General features: G+C 42.7%; 2 protein-coding genes across 2 annotated transcripts in view; one reads left to right on the forward strand and one right to left on the reverse strand.

The window, feature by feature from the left end:
- IGF2BP3 (insulin like growth factor 2 mRNA binding protein 3) overlaps window positions 1-8749 on the reverse strand; it is a 182228-nt gene extending 173479 nt beyond the window's left edge. Inside the window, exons 1-2 of the mRNA XM_036877649.2 lie at window positions 8233-8749; window positions 6793-6853 (exon numbers count right to left, since the gene is read on the reverse strand). Of these exons, the coding sequence (XP_036733544.1) occupies window positions 6793-6853; window positions 8233-8407 (236 nt within the window). The 5' untranslated portion in view covers window positions 8408-8749. The remainder of the gene's footprint in view (window positions 1-6792; window positions 6854-8232) is intronic.
- A 93-nt stretch (window positions 8750-8842) lies between these two features.
- Window positions 8843-13973, forward strand: LOC130684293 (uncharacterized). The gene is made up of 2 exons (XM_057504586.1): window positions 8843-8927; window positions 12172-13973. The coding sequence occupies exons 1-2, from the start codon at window positions 8891-8893 to the stop codon at window positions 12969-12971; spliced, it is 837 nt and encodes a 278-aa protein (XP_057360569.1). The 5' UTR covers window positions 8843-8890; the 3' UTR covers window positions 12972-13973.
- Window positions 13974-16767: the final 2794 nt, after the last annotated feature.

A 16767-nucleotide genomic window follows, 5' to 3' on the forward strand; every position in this document is an offset into this window, starting at 1 on the left:
GGACTTGCATAGACAAAGTCTTTAAGAATTATGCAGACCAAGTCATCTGTCTCAAAATCAATTGAACTAATAAACACATTACCTAGTTTTGGTGACTAATGTGGAGTCATAATTTGAGAAGGCAGCTACTTTACCAAGGACTAGATTTTAACATATGCAAAAATGAGAGAGTTTAGGGTACTTACAAAAGGTTTTTTGTATTTCTTATAGCTAAAAATATATGAATAAAATGGAAGAAATCCTTTATACTTATTCCAGCATGTTAAAATAACCAAGTGATCAAAGTATTTTAAACCAAGCCCATGATATCCATAAACCCATAAATTTGGTTTTGGCCAAAAGTTTCAACCTTTGCTTGTCAAATCATCAGGTATTTGGATAATCACATAGAAGGACTGGGTTGGTCTGTACTGTTTTAACACCTAAGAGAGCTTCCGAGGATTTTCCAAATGTTTATTAATAAAAAGCAGAATGGGTTGTCTGTGAAGAAAGTGAGCTCACAGTCGCCATTTGTGCGGAAACGGATGCCAGAGTAGGTCAACTATCATAAGCAAGTCTTGTCCATTGAGCAAGATCTATTAAACTTAGGAGAGACTCTTTCATAAAAGGTAATAAACGGAACATGCTCAGGGATGTTTTTGGAGAGAAAGAAAATAAACTAAGATCCTAATGCATGAATTCTGGAAGAAAGGCTATATTCCAGGTTGTTCCAAAATTCGTAAATTGCTCTCCATCTATTTAAAGCAGAGCAAGAAGAGTAAAACTTAACCCAAACCCACTCACTTATTTATCCATCTAACTCACAAACTCCGTGGTATTCCACACAGTTGATTGCACCTTCCTTCTCCACAGGCTTTCTTCACTTACTTCCCTGAAACAGTTTGCTCTGCCTGCTTCCCTTTACCTCACTGGCCTCTCTCACTCTTCCTTTACTGGTCCCTCCTCCCTCTTAGAGCCAAGCTCAGTCCCTCAGTGAACTTGCCCAATTCCATGATTTCAAATACCAAAAGCTAATAAAGCCTCTAATTTTCACCTTCACTTCCCACCTTTCTGAGCTCCAGACTGACATATTCAACTATCTAGCCAACTTTTCATTTAAATTTCTACTAAGTATTTTAAATATAATATGCCAAAAGTAAATCTGCTGATTTCCACCCAAGATCCTTCCCAAAATACTTTCCATGTTGGTCAATGGCACCACCTTCCACCCAGTTGTTCTGGCCAAAAAAATCTCATCATCCTTTACTCATCGCATACTCCTCATCTAATCCATCTAATCCTTAGAAGATTATACAGAGACTGACCTCTAGTCTTCACCTCCAAAGCTAATACCATCACCTCTTGCCAGAATATTATAATGGGGATTAGTTCTCCATTTCTAGTGCTAAATGCAATTTTCAGGTATTTTATGTTCCAAGCATTATAAAGCCACTATTCCTCCAATTTATAAGATAATTGACAAAGATGGCCACTATCAATTCCTTCCTCTCTGCACATGCATGCCGCTCTACCATCAAGAGACTAGTCTATTTCCATATCCCCCTTGAATCTGTGTTGGCCTTGGGACTTGCCTTGGTCAACAGAACGGGCTAGAAGTAGTAATGCACCAATTCTAGGCTTAGCCTTCCACTTGGAGCGGATGAGACACCATGTGAAGAAAGGTATGATGGATAAGCACCAAGAGGCCAGATATGTGAGTGAAGCGTTTTTGGACCTTTTAGCCCAGCTTAGTAAATGACCCAAAATGACACCTTGTAGAACAGAACCAACCACCTAGCAGACCCAGAGAATCACAATGAAAAATAAATTGTTTTAAGCCACTAAGTTTTGGGGTGGCTTGTTATGCAGCAATGTAACTAAAAAACACCATGATCACAGTGGAATCACCTTCCTAAATAACTTAGGTAACAATGACAGCTATCCTAAGGACTTTGGCCTCTTCAGCTTGTACTTCCACTGGATTCCTCAAAGAATACTTCTATAATGATTTCAAACTATTTCCTAACCAAGTAAAATGGTCTCAGGGTAATTCTTTAAAATACATAATTTATGTACCATGTATTCCCTACAGGGCAACAAAACCCACATGCTATATTAATATATATAGCTGTTTATTTACCAATACTGGACACCTACCAAACAGCAATTTCAGACCATAATAAATTACACCCTCCATTTTAATAGATCACTGAAAATTTTGTTTCCCACCAGCTTTCAGGCAAAGCTCTAGCAGGCCAAGACAATTTGTAGAGAGCAGATTTATGGGGCCGAGGTCCTACTAAAAATGCCAATCCTTTGGTCACTGCTACCACACTGCCACCTCCTGTCTCATGACTCTAGAAGCTTGAATCGGAGACAACAGTCGATAAAGGAAACTCAGCTAAGAATAGGCAAGCCTCTCTCCTTCCTCCCAGACCAAACCAACAACAAGAGCTACTGAATGGATAATTCATACCTTTCAAAAAGTAGTTACTGCTAGAAAAGTGGCTGTCTGAATGCGGTTAAAGACAATTAATTACAATGGAGTTGCTTCAAATTTATAGCAAGGAGGCTCACAGCTTCACTTTAATACAAAAATCTCAGACCTCTAATAACACATTAACTGCAGTGGTGTGTCTCACAGAAAGATTTTGAAGTATGGCAAAGATCATTTCCCTCTTGCTGACTGCTTGAGAGAAGTGTATGTGCAGAAGCAACTAAGTTAACACACTACAGAAAAGAAACACAAGTCGAGATCTTTACAGAGAAAACTCCACATCTGTAATTCCAAAAGATATTTTCAAGCCCTAGCTAGTAACTCATTTATTTTAAGCAGAATGGCAAACTCAGAACAAAATATGCCTCTTGTTAGTTTATTATAATGGTATTGGGCATGAACAGAGAACGTGAGTGATCACACAAATCAAAAGGAGAGGCAGAAACAGAAGCCAAGATTCTCAATTCTCACTGGCTCCAGGCACATGTCATGTTTCAGTAATGTCTTCCTCGTTACTGTGGAAAGCCACACAGAAGCTACTTATCAACATTTTTTTTTTAATTCTGATCATGCCAAAGTAAGAAATCTTTTAAACTCTCTAAAACTGTATTGAGAAAATATAAAACCAAGAAAAATCTCACTGGCTACAATCACTTAAGCAGTCATGCATTACTGAGCTCTGCAAAGAAAACTGTGCTTATGATTCTTTACCAGCCATGAAAGTTCCCTAAAATTCAGAACCTCAAGTCTATGCATGTGTGAAAATCTCCCTAATTCACAAGATCTACCTGTACCAGACTGATAAGCACAGATAATCCTTCATACCTATGTTTAAATGTTCAACATTAAAAACAACCTTTATTGTCCTAAGACAACAGGGTCATATGCCCTGGCTAATTGGTACACTGCTGGTCATGGCACCATCCTATTGTATAACCAACAGCTATTAAAATGCAGCACTAGCTTTTAAATAGCTATTTAAAGTAAAATACACTTAAAACCACAGTAACTTTTACACATGCTCTATCCATACATGATAAACATATGACTCTAATATAGAAATACATTGTTCACTTAATTTTCTTCTTTTCTCCTTTATTCAAACAAAGTTTCCGTTTCATATAATCCTAATCAATGGGAACAGCTAAATTATGAGAAAGCTTAAGTGATAAAAAACTTCCATGATTTAAAAAAGTAATGGGAAATGAACTAAAACCACCATCCTCTCAGTTCCCCAGTGTCAGCAACTTTCCCATTCCCTCCTCTCCCATGCCCAATAGCCCACAACAGAACAAAAAAGGAAATCAGTACTGTTTACATAATCACATAGAGGAATATACCAAGTCCCACAAGATACCAGTGGCTCTTCCATCCAAACTCAGCTACACGTCTTCCAAAGTCAAAACAATTTCTACACCCACCCTTGCCCCAAAAGGGGGGAAATTTTAAGCATATACCTGGGAGAGAAGCCAAGTCTTCATATGCTGTATCTGTTACATTTGGAACAGAAAGTGCAACATGTCACAGATATTGGATGCAATCTCCTCTTCATTCTGGACACAGGGGACCTCAAGCTCTGTGAAGTACTGCTATAATCTTCCCCAACTCAGGGGTATCTGAATGCAGAAAAGCAACATTCCTTCCACATTCCCTTGAAAGTTCAGTAATCAGGAACTAAGCTTGATCTGAACCAAACTCTACAATGCCCCTTCCTAAAAGGGTCCCCAACCAGCTCTGCTACCAGAGTTGGGCCGGCCTGCTCCTCTGCTTAGCTGCAGCAAGCCCATTCATCCATCTCAGAGTGCTGCCATAAGCAATCTTTAGCACCGGGCACCCAACATGCCTTGCACGGCAGGTATAAAGGTCATTGCTGCACGTGTGGGTGAGCATACCTCAGAGGCCCACATGGTGATGGAACACAGTGACTGCTAAACACAAAGAACTCCACCCAGAAGTCCAGCAGTCTCACCTGGTAAGGACTAGACTGGAGAATTAAACTGTCACCAGTAACCACCTCCTGACCTTCCTGTAGGTGCCCAGATATGTGGATCACCCAGGTGCCTTCTCTGCCCTCTCCCAAAGCACATTAATGGAACAGTTCAGATGAGGAAAACTGAATCACAGCTCCAATGTTCAACTGAAACAAAATCATAATACAGCTTTCCAGAAAATTTCCCTGGGCAGTGAAAGAAAACTCTACTTTAGTTTTTAGCTACTTCAGTACTAACAAAGGACTTATGTGACTGTTCTCTAAATCAGTGACAAGTTGTCTCCAAATGTACTCACGTGTTGTTGCTGGTAAGATATTTTCACTTAAAATGCCCAGCATTTTAATGCTAGCAAAAATCAGCTAGGGAATGTAATCTACATTAATAAACTGAAGCAGCTTCCACTGATAAATACTTGCTGCCACTCTTAACATTTTACCTTATGTACTGTCCTAAAGAGGAGTTCCTGTTTGTTACAAAGCAGCAAGTATGTTTTTAGGTTAGGCAAAAGCCTTTAAGAATGTAACAGGCAGTCAGTTGCCAGATGTTTTTAATTTAATTCTCTACACATGGGGAGAAATTCACACAGGTTGAAAAGGAAAAGTCAGGAGAATAAGGCAAAAAAATCTGCATTTAACGTGCTGGTCAATGAACTGTACCTGAAAAAGGCAAGACATCCTCTGTTTAAATTTAGAAACTTTCAAATGTTAAAATCTCCAGTCTTTAAATTTAGCAACTTTCAAATGCTAAGCAAATGGTTTTGTTGAGATTTTATTTTTTTAACATTTGAAGAAAATTAAGATGCACTGGCTAAACACGTAACCAATTATAAATCTGCAGAATGGGTTTAGATTTTTCCCCCTTTAGGTGAACATTTCAGATTATGCCTTTAAACTTCTTTTTAAGATACTGGCTCTCCCTTAAAAGTTTTCCTATTAAACAGAGATCAATTTATATACTTTCAGTACACATGCTATTACTTTAGAATCTTTTTTTTAAAAGAACTCCTCTATGGAATGAAATACCTTGACCCCTACACAAAAACTCCCACTAGAACTAGATTTATTTCATCATGGAAATCCCTAACTATCCTAATGAAAATTAAGTACATGAACAGGAAATTCACATAAACTCAGCTCATTTGAACAAAAACACCATTGTGAAAATGCTCTACCTGGAAAAGAGTGCATCTAGAAACAGACATGATGACATGTGGGGTAGCCATCACTCTCTCTGCACAACACCAGAGAAATGCACAGTAAACCGCTCCTGCCCTCCAGCACTCTTCACAGTATCTAACCACACACACACACAGCCCTAGTTTAAATCAACTTCCAGCTTACTGCTAGGCCCAGGTTGGGAGAAGGGAGAGAGAAGGGAGAGAGGCAGAAACCCTAACCTCACCTTGCAAAATCCAGAAAGGCATAGGCCAACCCCAGCAACCACTGGGAGGAAGCAATGCCTTTCCAGTTAGTTACAGACCCAGACAGGGTCTGGCCTGCTCTTGAAAAAGGAGCCATTTCTCCAAAACACTCCACAGGTTAAAACAGTCTCCAAATTCTGTCAAGTGGCATACTACACATACTCTCAGAAAAGTGCAATCCTCTTAAGCAGCACACAATTTCGGTCTTCACGATCTCTTGATGGTTACTTATAAGCAAAAATATTTGCTGGGAGGAGGGGAGAAGACAAAGGCTGGTTTGCAGAAACCTGTGTTACTTGGGAGTGACTGAAAGGCGCTTCTGGGCAGGAGAAGCTCGGCGTTCATTCACGTGGTCCAATTCCGGCTGGCGATCTAATAGGATAAAGGCAAATTCCTCTTCTCTCAGACGTGTGGACTGTCTCCCAGACTCACCGCCGCCAACTCAGGACGGACGACAGGCACGCCACACCCGCGCGAGCCTGCAGCTGCTTTCGCCTATCCTGTGCTTGGGGATTTGGCGGGGTGGGGGCTGGGGGTCACCCTTGGCTTCCTAATTCCTACATATTCCCAACAGTGCCCTTTTAGACTGATTTCCTGTTGGAGCAACTTGACCTACTCTGCCGGAGAACACAGCTGTGACAGCTTCCTTAAGAGACTTTTATACCAAGAACAATAAATTCAGCGACGGGCCACAGACAAGCCCTTTTATTTCTTCGCAGCGTAACCCACCACACACTCACACCTGCCATAAACTTAAATGCAAGAGAAAAAAACGAAAACACACCAGGTCATACAGCAACTCAATAAGCCTAAGAGGAAAAGAAGTTGTTTTCAGCTGTGTTGAGTCTTTCCTCCAAATAATGGGGTGAGAACAGAATCGATAAGAACGTAATAAATAAGCTCACCTCTGCCTTTTGGGGACTGAGTGTTCAATTTCTACGAGTTTCCCGTGCAGTTCCACTTTACCTGCGGACACACAAGAGGTGAAAACAGTTGGCCGAGCTTAGCTGTTCTCCGGGACCAAAGGACCCGCACCGCCTAAGCGTAGACACAGTGACCTCCTGAGACCCGGAATGGCATCCGGACGCGGCTCAAGGCGGAGAGAAGAGGGGCCCCGCGGGGTTGGGAGGCTGACCGGCTCCCAGCTGAGTGTAAGTTACAGACTGGTAGGGAGGTGGATCAACTGGCGGTCCCGCTACTCGGTAACACTTTACCCCCAGGGCTCCCCCGTCCATCTCTGGAGGTCAGCGAACCCCACGACAGCCGCAGGAAGGACGGGGCCCCTCCACCCACATCCGTGGACCCTCCCATACGACAAGCTCGGGAAGAGAGGGCTACGATGGCTTTCTTCCACAGAGAGCCCCCAGGCCCTTCTCGCGTGTTCAAGCCCAGGCCCGCCGAGAACGAGGTGTGGCGGGAAAGGCTTGAGGACGGCAGGTAGGCACAGAAAGAGGGAACGCTCAGAGGTGATTCTCAGCACGGAATGAACCACGCGCGAAAGGTGGCGCGGCGCCTACCACACGAACGGCCCTGTGCCTTCCCTTGGGCGTCCCACCCCAGTCCCCAGCCCTCGCCGAGCGCGCCCAGACACCCCCGGAGGCCGGGGCCCTAGCCCAGAAAGCGGGGGCTCTTTTCCTGGCTACTCCCGGCCGCCCCGGGTCACCTGCACCTCTTGCTGGTGGGAAGCGGGAAAGGTCGAACGTGGAACCCAGGTTGCAGGAAGCAGAATCGAGAGGACGTGCGGAGCTGCCGGTGCTAGGCACCAAGCCCCGGGGCCTCACTCCGCACCAGGGTCGAGGCCACTTTGCGTTCTCCCACGGCTGAGATCTAGAGCGGCACAGGAGGCAGCGAATCCAACGCCATAAATAACACGCAGACAGGGGAAAGGTGGAGCGAGAATCAGCGTTCGCCCTCGGCCCCCAAGGCCCGGCGTGCCCGAGCCTGAAGCACGCGCCTGGGCCCGGGCGGGCGCCCAGGGGCCGGCGCCGGCAGTCGCGCTTCCCCTAGCCCCTCTCCCGGCTTCTACAGGGTCCCCCGCTGCCCTCGGAGCCCGAGCCCAGGCTTTCTTGACAGCGCGTCCGCCCTCAGCCCGCAGACCCCCGGCGAGGGTAGAGAGCAGTGGGGGACCGGGTCCCAGCTCAAGCTAAGAAAAGAACACGGCCCCCACGCGTGTGCGCGCCCGGGCCTCGGCCCCTTTCCCCGCCCGCCCTAGGCCGGGCCTAGGGCCCTATGTGGGCACCCCGGCGGCAGCCGCGGGCCTGGCTCCAGGCCCCCGACCTCGGCAGGCCCAGGCGGGCGGCGCGGGGCTGGAGCAGGCGCCCCGGCAGGGCCTGGCCGGGGCCCACCTGAAAGCGCCTCGATGGCCTTGAGGGCCCAGCTCTCGTCCGGACAGTCCACGAACGCGTAGCCAGTCTTCACCAGGAAGGGTCCCGACACTGGGATCTTGGCGTCCTTGAAGATACTTTCCAGGTCCGAGGGTTCGGCGTTCTCGCTGAGGTTTCCGATATACAGTTTGTTCATTGTGAAGAGTGGTTGTTTAAAAAAAAAATTAAGAAAAACGAAAAATTAAAACCACCCCAGTGACGGATGGATTCGGAGGATTTAGTTCCCTCTTCTCGCCGTTAAAACACACAAACACAGTAAGAACCAAAGGCAAGAACGAGGAGCGAAAAATCAGATCCGAAGGGTTTTTTTTCCCTTTCCTATTAAAAAAAAAAAAAAAAGAAAAAGCCCTGCTACAACCCAAACGCATCAACGAGTCTTCTGAACTCCGAGGAGGAGGCGGGATTAGCGAGAAAAAGGAAAGATGGGGGGGGGAGAACTACTTTTTGTCTCTTCCTCCCCAACCCCTCCAGCATCGGCCAGCAGACTGTGAAAATATCACACTACGTGAGGCCAGGCGCCGCCTCCCCATAAAAACCCCAGAAGAGGGTGGGGAAAAGGGGTGGAGGGAGGAAGGAGCAGGAGGCGGAAAAAATCCGCTCCGAGTGTCCGGCTTTTTGAATGAGCCACGTGTTCAAACTACAAATCAACGTCTCACGTGAGGAATCCCGGCTCCTCAATTAGGGTTTGGGGGGAGAAAAAAAGAGCAAGCGAGAGGTAGGAAGAGGGGGAGGGGCCCTGAGGTTGGGCTGGGGACCCTGAGGGGGAGGCCTGGAGTGGGGAATGCTGAAGACGCCGCGGCCAGGGCGCAGAGGGGCGCAGCTCGGGGAGCCGACTGTCACTAGAGTTTAGAAAGGGTTATCTGGTCGGGGCGGAACCTGAGCGGGAGGGAGGGAGAAGAGAGGAATTTATTTTTTTAAGGAGATGGGGTAGGGGTGCTAACTTGGCTTTTCTCAGCTCTGGTTACCGGAGTTTTAAATTTTCGATTTTTTTAAAATAGATAATTAACAAAACCAAAGAGCCACAATTCCGAATTCTCCTAGTAGCTTAGATGACATTAGAAGTATCCTCAGCAAAGCCGCAAGCACGTTTCCAGGTTGGGCAGGGGCGGAAACGCAGTGAGGGGAGGGGGTGGGATGGGTGGGGGCGGGAGCGGCGAGCAGACGTGCCCCACCCGGTGCGCCCTCCGCCGGACTGGGCACCGGGGAGGTGGGGCGGCCCGAGCCAGGCGGTGGGGGATGGGAGCCCGCGGCGTCCTGGGCGGGTGTCTGGGCGACACCTCCTCCGCCGGCGCTCGCGATGGCTCTCGGCTTCGCATTGCGATTGGTTGTGAGACTCAGAAAAGGCTCCGAGATAAATGAGGCCGGGGGCGGGCTTGGCTGCCGGTGGAGGAGGGGAGCCCGGGAGCGGAGGATTCTGGCTTGGGGCTGGGGGCGTCCTGGGCCTCGGAAGCCAGAGAAGGGAAGTCAGAGTGGGGAAAGTCGGTACTTAAGCGGAAACCATTTCTTCCTGTAGTTTCCAGAGGAGGAGTTGGGTAGGCTGGTACTTTTATTTAAAGAATTTTAGTTGGAAAACTTGGGACTCTTAAAACAGGAAGACCGCTGTGCGTTACCCCTAGATGGTATTCGCACTGGAAAAACTGTTCGAGTCTTTTCTGTCTCTTTTCTGCCGGCGGTCGCCAATAAGAACCATTCATAATTTCCCCTGCATGTGAGGAGTACAATGGTGGTTGTGTGGGGGAGGGTCTGGGCCCGGTGGAGTCTTCCTGGGCCAACAAAAAGGACTGGAGACGGAGGAATACGGAAATGAACACTGGCTGGGGTTCTTCTGGATGTCTCCGAGTGTCGTTTAATTGTGTACTCCACTCAAAAGCTTCATTTGCATCAGATACTTGTACATTTTTAACAAGAATCCCATGGGAAAGATAGAGTGCTTATTTTTTTAAGTGAATGAAATTCTGTATAGCAGGTAAATATAAACAAGAATCTTTTATGACTTGGTACCCTTACTACGAGAAAAATGTGTAATAGAATATGATACACACTGAAACAGCTTCAGTAATTACAATTCAGTTCGTTTTCCTTTGTCAAGCCCGTTTGTAGCACTTCAAAGTGTGTATTTTCCAGTTAAAAGATGAATGTTAGATTGTTTTTAAAACCTGTGGGAATTATTGCATAATATAGAGTATTTACATTTTTTTCTTTTAAAAGGGAACTTTGTCATTTTGCGTTAAGGGGCCGGAAGGTGTCAGATCATCCATTTTAAATCCAACTGTTATTTCTAACAGGTTTTTCTTTTCTGCCAAGCAAAGCCAAATTTTTTGTGAACTCACTTTTACAGTATTTTCATTCACACCTAATTTAGTGAAATGTTTTTACTTTATAAGGTAGAGGGGACAAACGTGTTCTTGTATAATGTTTAGAACTGTATTATGAGATCTCTCTTTGAAGGAACATTATTACAGTGTTGAAATTTTAAGTTTATGGTTAGGTTTAACTTTTAAAAAGAGCTTATTTTTCCTTTTCATGTTTTTTGAAAGAGAACCTTGGTCCTAAAAAAGAAAATACATACTCTTCCTTTATGACTCTGTGGTATTCAAAATGTAAATATCAGCTATTCATGAAATTTGTTTTTCATGTACCTGTTGCATGTGATCAAAAGCTAATTAGAATATGCTTTTCATTCATTTAGTAATACTTGATTTTCTAAATACCTCTTTAAATTTTATAAACTAGTCTTGGTCATTTAACTTTCTTAGTAATTTTTCATAAAAACAAATTTTATATGTGCAGCTTGCTTCCGAACTGAATTGAATGGTGCCTTTTGGCTCACTGACTGTATTTGCTGTTACTAAAACAGACCTAAGGAGATATGTACTTCAAAAACAACGGGATAAATTGTTTATTTTCCATAAATACTAGCCCTGCTTGTCTGTCACTATCAAACAAATCTAACAGTTGGAATCTAAAACAAGTGTGTGTTGTTTTGATGAAATATGTTCCTGGGACTCGTGAACTTAATCTGTGTATTATTGTAACAAACTGGATACTCTGTCTAGGACCTTAAAAACGTGCACGATTTATATAAGCTCAGAGTTCAAAAGGGGAGTTGGATACACTCCACTCCATTTCGAATCTTACAAGTATTTGCGGTAAAAGTATATACTGGATGGCTGAGAAAAAGAGCGTGGGTATTGTTTTTTACTGGCATTTCAAGTGCAAAAATACCTATGGTGGATTCTCAAGAATGAACATTAAGGTCAGTCTAACTTCCAGTCTTTTGATGAGTCTCACACAAGAAATTAACCGGGTATATGGGTCAAGTTCTTCCTGAAGCAATTGGCAGCTCCTAATTAATATGAACTCCACGAAGGACTCCCACCCATTGTGTGTGCTCTGGTGCGGCTGAGTTCTTACCCTCTGCAGCCAGTTTAGTCTTTGGACAGCTGAATATCCTTACCTGCTGACCTGAGGGCAATAAAAATGTTTCTTAAGGGTCAGTGTAATTATTAAAGGAGAAAAACTATGTGTAGACGGTCGGTTACCATTGCTGTATCCACAGGTTATGAGCGAAGGCTTGGGCAGGTAGTGGGGGAAGGGGCATTCTTGTTGCTACCCCTCCGAACTTCGGCTGCCTCTGAGACCAGCCGAGAGCCTTAAGTCCTTGACACGGGTGAGCACAAACGCCCGCCGCGTCGCCTGGGCCTCTTAGGAGGTATTTTTTAACATACTCGTGTTCCTTCGAACAGCTCTTCTGGACTCTGATCTGTTTAAACCAAAAGCGCGATAAGTGGTAAACTGGCTCTTGCCCTCTCTTCGAAATCTACCTTCATTTATTTTTGTTTAAAATCAAAAATGGTGTCCCAGGCGTTGAGAAGAGGGGTTGTTTCCTTTTTTCCCCAGGCTCTGCCGGGAGAAAGAGGGCGGGATTCTTGCAGCTCACACTAGGGAAGATCCGTCGGCCGCCTGCTCTCCTCGACCCCCGGACCGCCCCGGCTCCACCGCGGGACAGGCCTGCCTTCTGGCTCCGCCTCGGGTTGTCCCTCAGCGCGGAGCTGCGTGGACGGGTTAGACTTGGGGGCCGGGGAGCCTCGAGCGTTCCCCTCGCAGCGCAACCCCACCTGAGGTTCTCCTCCTGCACCGGGCCACGGGGGCGGACCAGGCAGCCTGTCTGGCAACCCTCGCGCATTTCCGGCCTGTCTCAAACGTGCGAGGGTCTCCCTGGCGCTCGGGGATGCTTGGTACCCACGAAGAAAGGCCGCAAGGAGCCCTCGCCGAACGCTATGCCTCTGCCCAGGGCGGGGCGGCGAGACGGGAGCGCAGGGCGCGCAAACGCTGCCCGGGGTGGGGTTTCGCGCTCCACGGGGCCGACTCGCCGAGACCAAGTTGAGCAACCGGCGTGGAGAAAGACACCGCCCCTGGCTGGGAGGGGGCGGGGGGCTTCTTCTCTCACCGATTGGTGGACGGAGGGAGCCTATCACCGTCGACTGCCTCCGCCAGAGCAGTTTGCTGGTTTCCATTCATTGGTCCCGGAGCAGCCCCTGGATTTACATCTTTTGTGGCGCGAAAATAACCCTTTGCTCCCTCTCATTGGTTTTGTTGTTGAGGTGTGGGACTGGGTTCCACTCTTCGTGTTCCCGTTTTCCCTGCCCTTTAACTGTGATCACCCAGCCCCAATCCCCAAGGAGGAAGAGGGGAGGTAACGGAGAGTAGAAAGTAATTCTGCGTGTGCGTGTGGAGCCCGCCCCTTGGGCTGACCGCGTGGTGCCCGCAGAGTCCCCTCCCTTCCCCCATCGTCCAGCACCCGGAGGTCCTGGGTTTGCGCCATGCTGAAGCAGCTGGACTCACATCGTTTCCCTGCCCGTTTTAAAATCTAAGAGTCTATACGTCTTTTTTAGTTAAAACAACACAATACGTTTCTAAATGCTTGAGTTTTCCTGGGCTTCTAGAGAAATCTACTAATTCTTCCCCCTCCCTTTCTCTAACCCCTTTTGTGGTCCATACGGTTGTTTTAAACTAAACCAAACAACCCTTCTAAAAAAAGCAAACGAAAAATTCCGGGTAAAATCAACTATTCCGAGACCACGTTTTCGTTGAAGCTGCCCTAAGACCAAAGAAGCTGAGACCGACCTTAAAGGATTAGCGATTTCTGTAGCAGAAATGCTCTAATTTTACTGACGTTTGGTGGAGACAGTGAGAAAAAATAAATATGAGTTTGGCTTGGAAAAGCACAAAACAAACGAATAATCATATTTGATTTGATTAACTGAAAAAGCTAGCAGCTACAGTGGTATATTCTAGGCATTGGTGTCTTTGATGCGTTTGAAATTATATACGTAAATTTCTGTTGGTGTTCTCAAAAATAATTATCAGAACTCTGGCTATGACAGCAAAGAGGCAAGTACAAATTTGTTCGGTATACCTGATTTTATAATAGACTTTCCAATTATTTAATTATGTGAAGAAAAAGAAATGCACCAGTTAGAAATAAAACACGAATTTGTTCACAATTTAATTGTTTATTTTTAAAGTCTTGACAAAATACTTGATTTGGTTTAAAAAAAAGAAAAATTATAATTCCCCAGTAACTATTAAAAACTTTGAGAGAACTGGCTTAAATCGAGTTCAGTTTTTTTCTGTATTGTTAACTGTTAGCTAGTAGAGATATTACATCATCCTCTGAAGTTTTTTGAAAAAACTATTCTTTATTTAGTTCTATACTCTGGTTTTTTGGTCTCTGAAAACTACCTAATTGAAGTAACATAAATTGCCATGTACTATAATACTAAAAGTTACTTGAGCATCTCTTTAAAACAATTTTTAATAACTTAGTAAAGAAAAACTTTCAAAGTACATATTTTGTTTACAGTTTGTATAATTCAACTGCATTTCACTAAAATAGCTAATATATAGTTTTCAAGTGTTCGTGTACAATTATTTCTTAGAAATATAAGCAAATTACAAACGATTTATTTTGAATTGAACAAATTAATTAGAGCTAAGAGGCTAAATCTATAGTATAAAGGCTGAAGATTACAGAATTGATCATTTAGATAACCCTTAAACACCTAAGAAATTTAAAATGTGAGAACAGTATTTCTAAAATGATTCTAAGTTGGCACTTATATATTCTGTAATTTTTATATTTTGAAAATGATAGAGTAGAAAAACATTTAACAAAAATTTCAATTTTAAAAAAAGAATCCAAAATTAATCTTAGATAAAACAAAACTTTAAAACCTGAGATATTTTTTAATATTTTCTCAAATTCAAAGATTTATATAACCAATATTTTTCTTTAAGAAAACTTTGTTGGGAGTAATTGATTTTTTACATTTTCAACTAAGCCAGGATTGAGAATTCTATCTGGTAAACTTTATACATAATTGTTAAGAGAGTAGATAAACATGATTCCTGTTATTGTTATGTATTCTTTATTTAACTGTTTCACTTGTGTGAAAGTTTAAAATATTCATTTATTATTACTATTCTTCTAGGAGGGTGGGATGAGACCTTTAGTGTAAAGGCTCTTTGGTAATTGGTGTGTACATAAGTATGTGCAAACCAGGCATAGACAATGGATTAAGATAGGTATTTTGTTGGGGGTGGGGAGCATAGGGAGGCTGATAAGAGTTGGTATTTAAACTTGTTTCTTGGTTGCAACTGATTTATCCTGTGGGATACCTTCCTAAAGGTGGAGGGAAGGTGGTAAAAAGAGACTATTAACTAATGGAGTAAAATGGGTCAGTAATCCAAACATGAATTCCCAACTCAAAGAACAAATAAAAACCTACTCTCCTCACTAAATAATCAGAAAGCAAAGCACATGCTGAGGTTATGGCTATTTTTTCAGCATTTTCTAACATGTCTATTTAAAAGACACATCTTAGGTTACTCTGTTCATTTCTGGATCCTTTATTTTCTTGACCATTTCTTTTCCAGAATCCTATTCTAGAAAACTTAGGAACAGAAGTGCCCTTAATGAAACAGCAGATTTCATATGTATATACAAATCAGTTCCTTCGAGGTGATTTTAGAGAGAAACTGGTGAGTTCCTCATGCTGCCTATAAATGCAAAGTTAATTTTTATATTTAATAAGGTGGAGTATATTTGTAAATGCCCTACTTGAAGAATAATAGCAGATCATTACCATTTCCACTTCAACTCATTAAAATTCATTCCTTCTTGAGTTCAGTTTACTTTTTGGTCATGAGCTTTTCTAGCATGATGGTCCTAGCTTTAAAGATGGAAGCAACAAGCTAGGTGAGGATTTTTTTTATTATTTCAAAACATCTCAGCTAAAATTCATAAGATTCTGGGAACATGAGATATAGAAGGAAAAAACAAAACCTAATCTGAAATCTATCAGAATTGTCATTATAAAGACCTGTTTTAAAAACTCATACCTTCTGTTGAAACATTTATTTCTTTTTTTATAGTAGATTACTTTAAATTATAAAAATTGGTAGTATGTTGCTTTTCTCAAATGACTTAAATTTACTGATCAATTATCTTTAATTTGACAGCACTAGTACCTTCTCAAAGGCAAAATTTTGTTTGAAATTTAATATAAATAATTGTACATGTTTGATAATTTCTCCTTATTTAATTTTGGTTTTGGATTGGTGGTGGTATCCCATGCCAGTCATTGAAATAATTTTTCTATTTTTAAGTTATTTTTCTCTTAGGGTAAACTATTAATATCCTATTTGTAATCTAAAAATGTTTTTCCCAGAACTTTCCAAAACTTGGAGAATAATTTAAAAGTAAATCTTACTCTGTAAAATTTTGTAAAGATTTTTAAATGTGTGTAATTTGATACAAACAAGTACGAAACCTATTACTACTTACTGATTATTTTCCACTAAGCTAACATAACTGCGGTCCCTCTTTGTAATTATATAATCCGTTCTAATTTGAATCTGGCTATTAAAAATCTAATTTGTAAAAAGGACAGTAAATCTAATTTAAAAAAAGAAAAGCAAAAAATACCAATTTGTTACGTCAGAAATAGTTATGGTTTCTGTTACATTGTTAATATTTTGTTCTGGGACAATTAAATACAGAATGATGTTGCCATTTTTTGTTTTCATTAATTGAAAATTGCCTAAAATTTTGCTCCTTGATTGTATTACCATATCTCTTACGGTAAATTATGTGCTTTTGTATTTCATTACTACCAAAATTCAAATTACTTTCTTTTTTTTTTATTTAAATGAATGGCCATCTATAAAAAGCAGAATAGAAAATAAACTATGAAAAAATCTAAATGTTGGTGCAGTACCCAGTAAGTACTATAGTATTGTCTGGAAACCATAGGGTTAAATTCACATTTAATTTTAATCCAAAGCTAATTTTGTGACTTTTAAAAGCAGATTAAATTGAATTTTGTAAATATTTTTTTTTAAAGTTAAGTAAATATGTCAATCCAGTGACATAGACAATGGAGTTAAAAGTAACATTACTCATTTCCTTCAACAACAACAAATCTTCCAGTT

The sequence above is a fragment of the Manis pentadactyla genome, chromosome 7, assembly GCF_030020395.1.
Source record: "Manis pentadactyla isolate mManPen7 chromosome 7, mManPen7.hap1, whole genome shotgun sequence".
Taxonomy (NCBI): domain Eukaryota; kingdom Metazoa; phylum Chordata; class Mammalia; order Pholidota; family Manidae; genus Manis; species Manis pentadactyla.

Excerpts from the sequence above, each read along its gene's own strand:
- LOC130684293 (XM_057504586.1), top strand. The coding sequence starts at position 8,891 with ATGAGCCACGTGTTCAAACTACAAATCAACGTCTCAC. Across the intron at positions 8,928-12,171 it reads ACTACAAATCAACGTCTCAC|GCTCTGCCGGGAGAAAGAGG; the intron begins GTGAGGAATCCC and ends TTTTTTCCCCAG.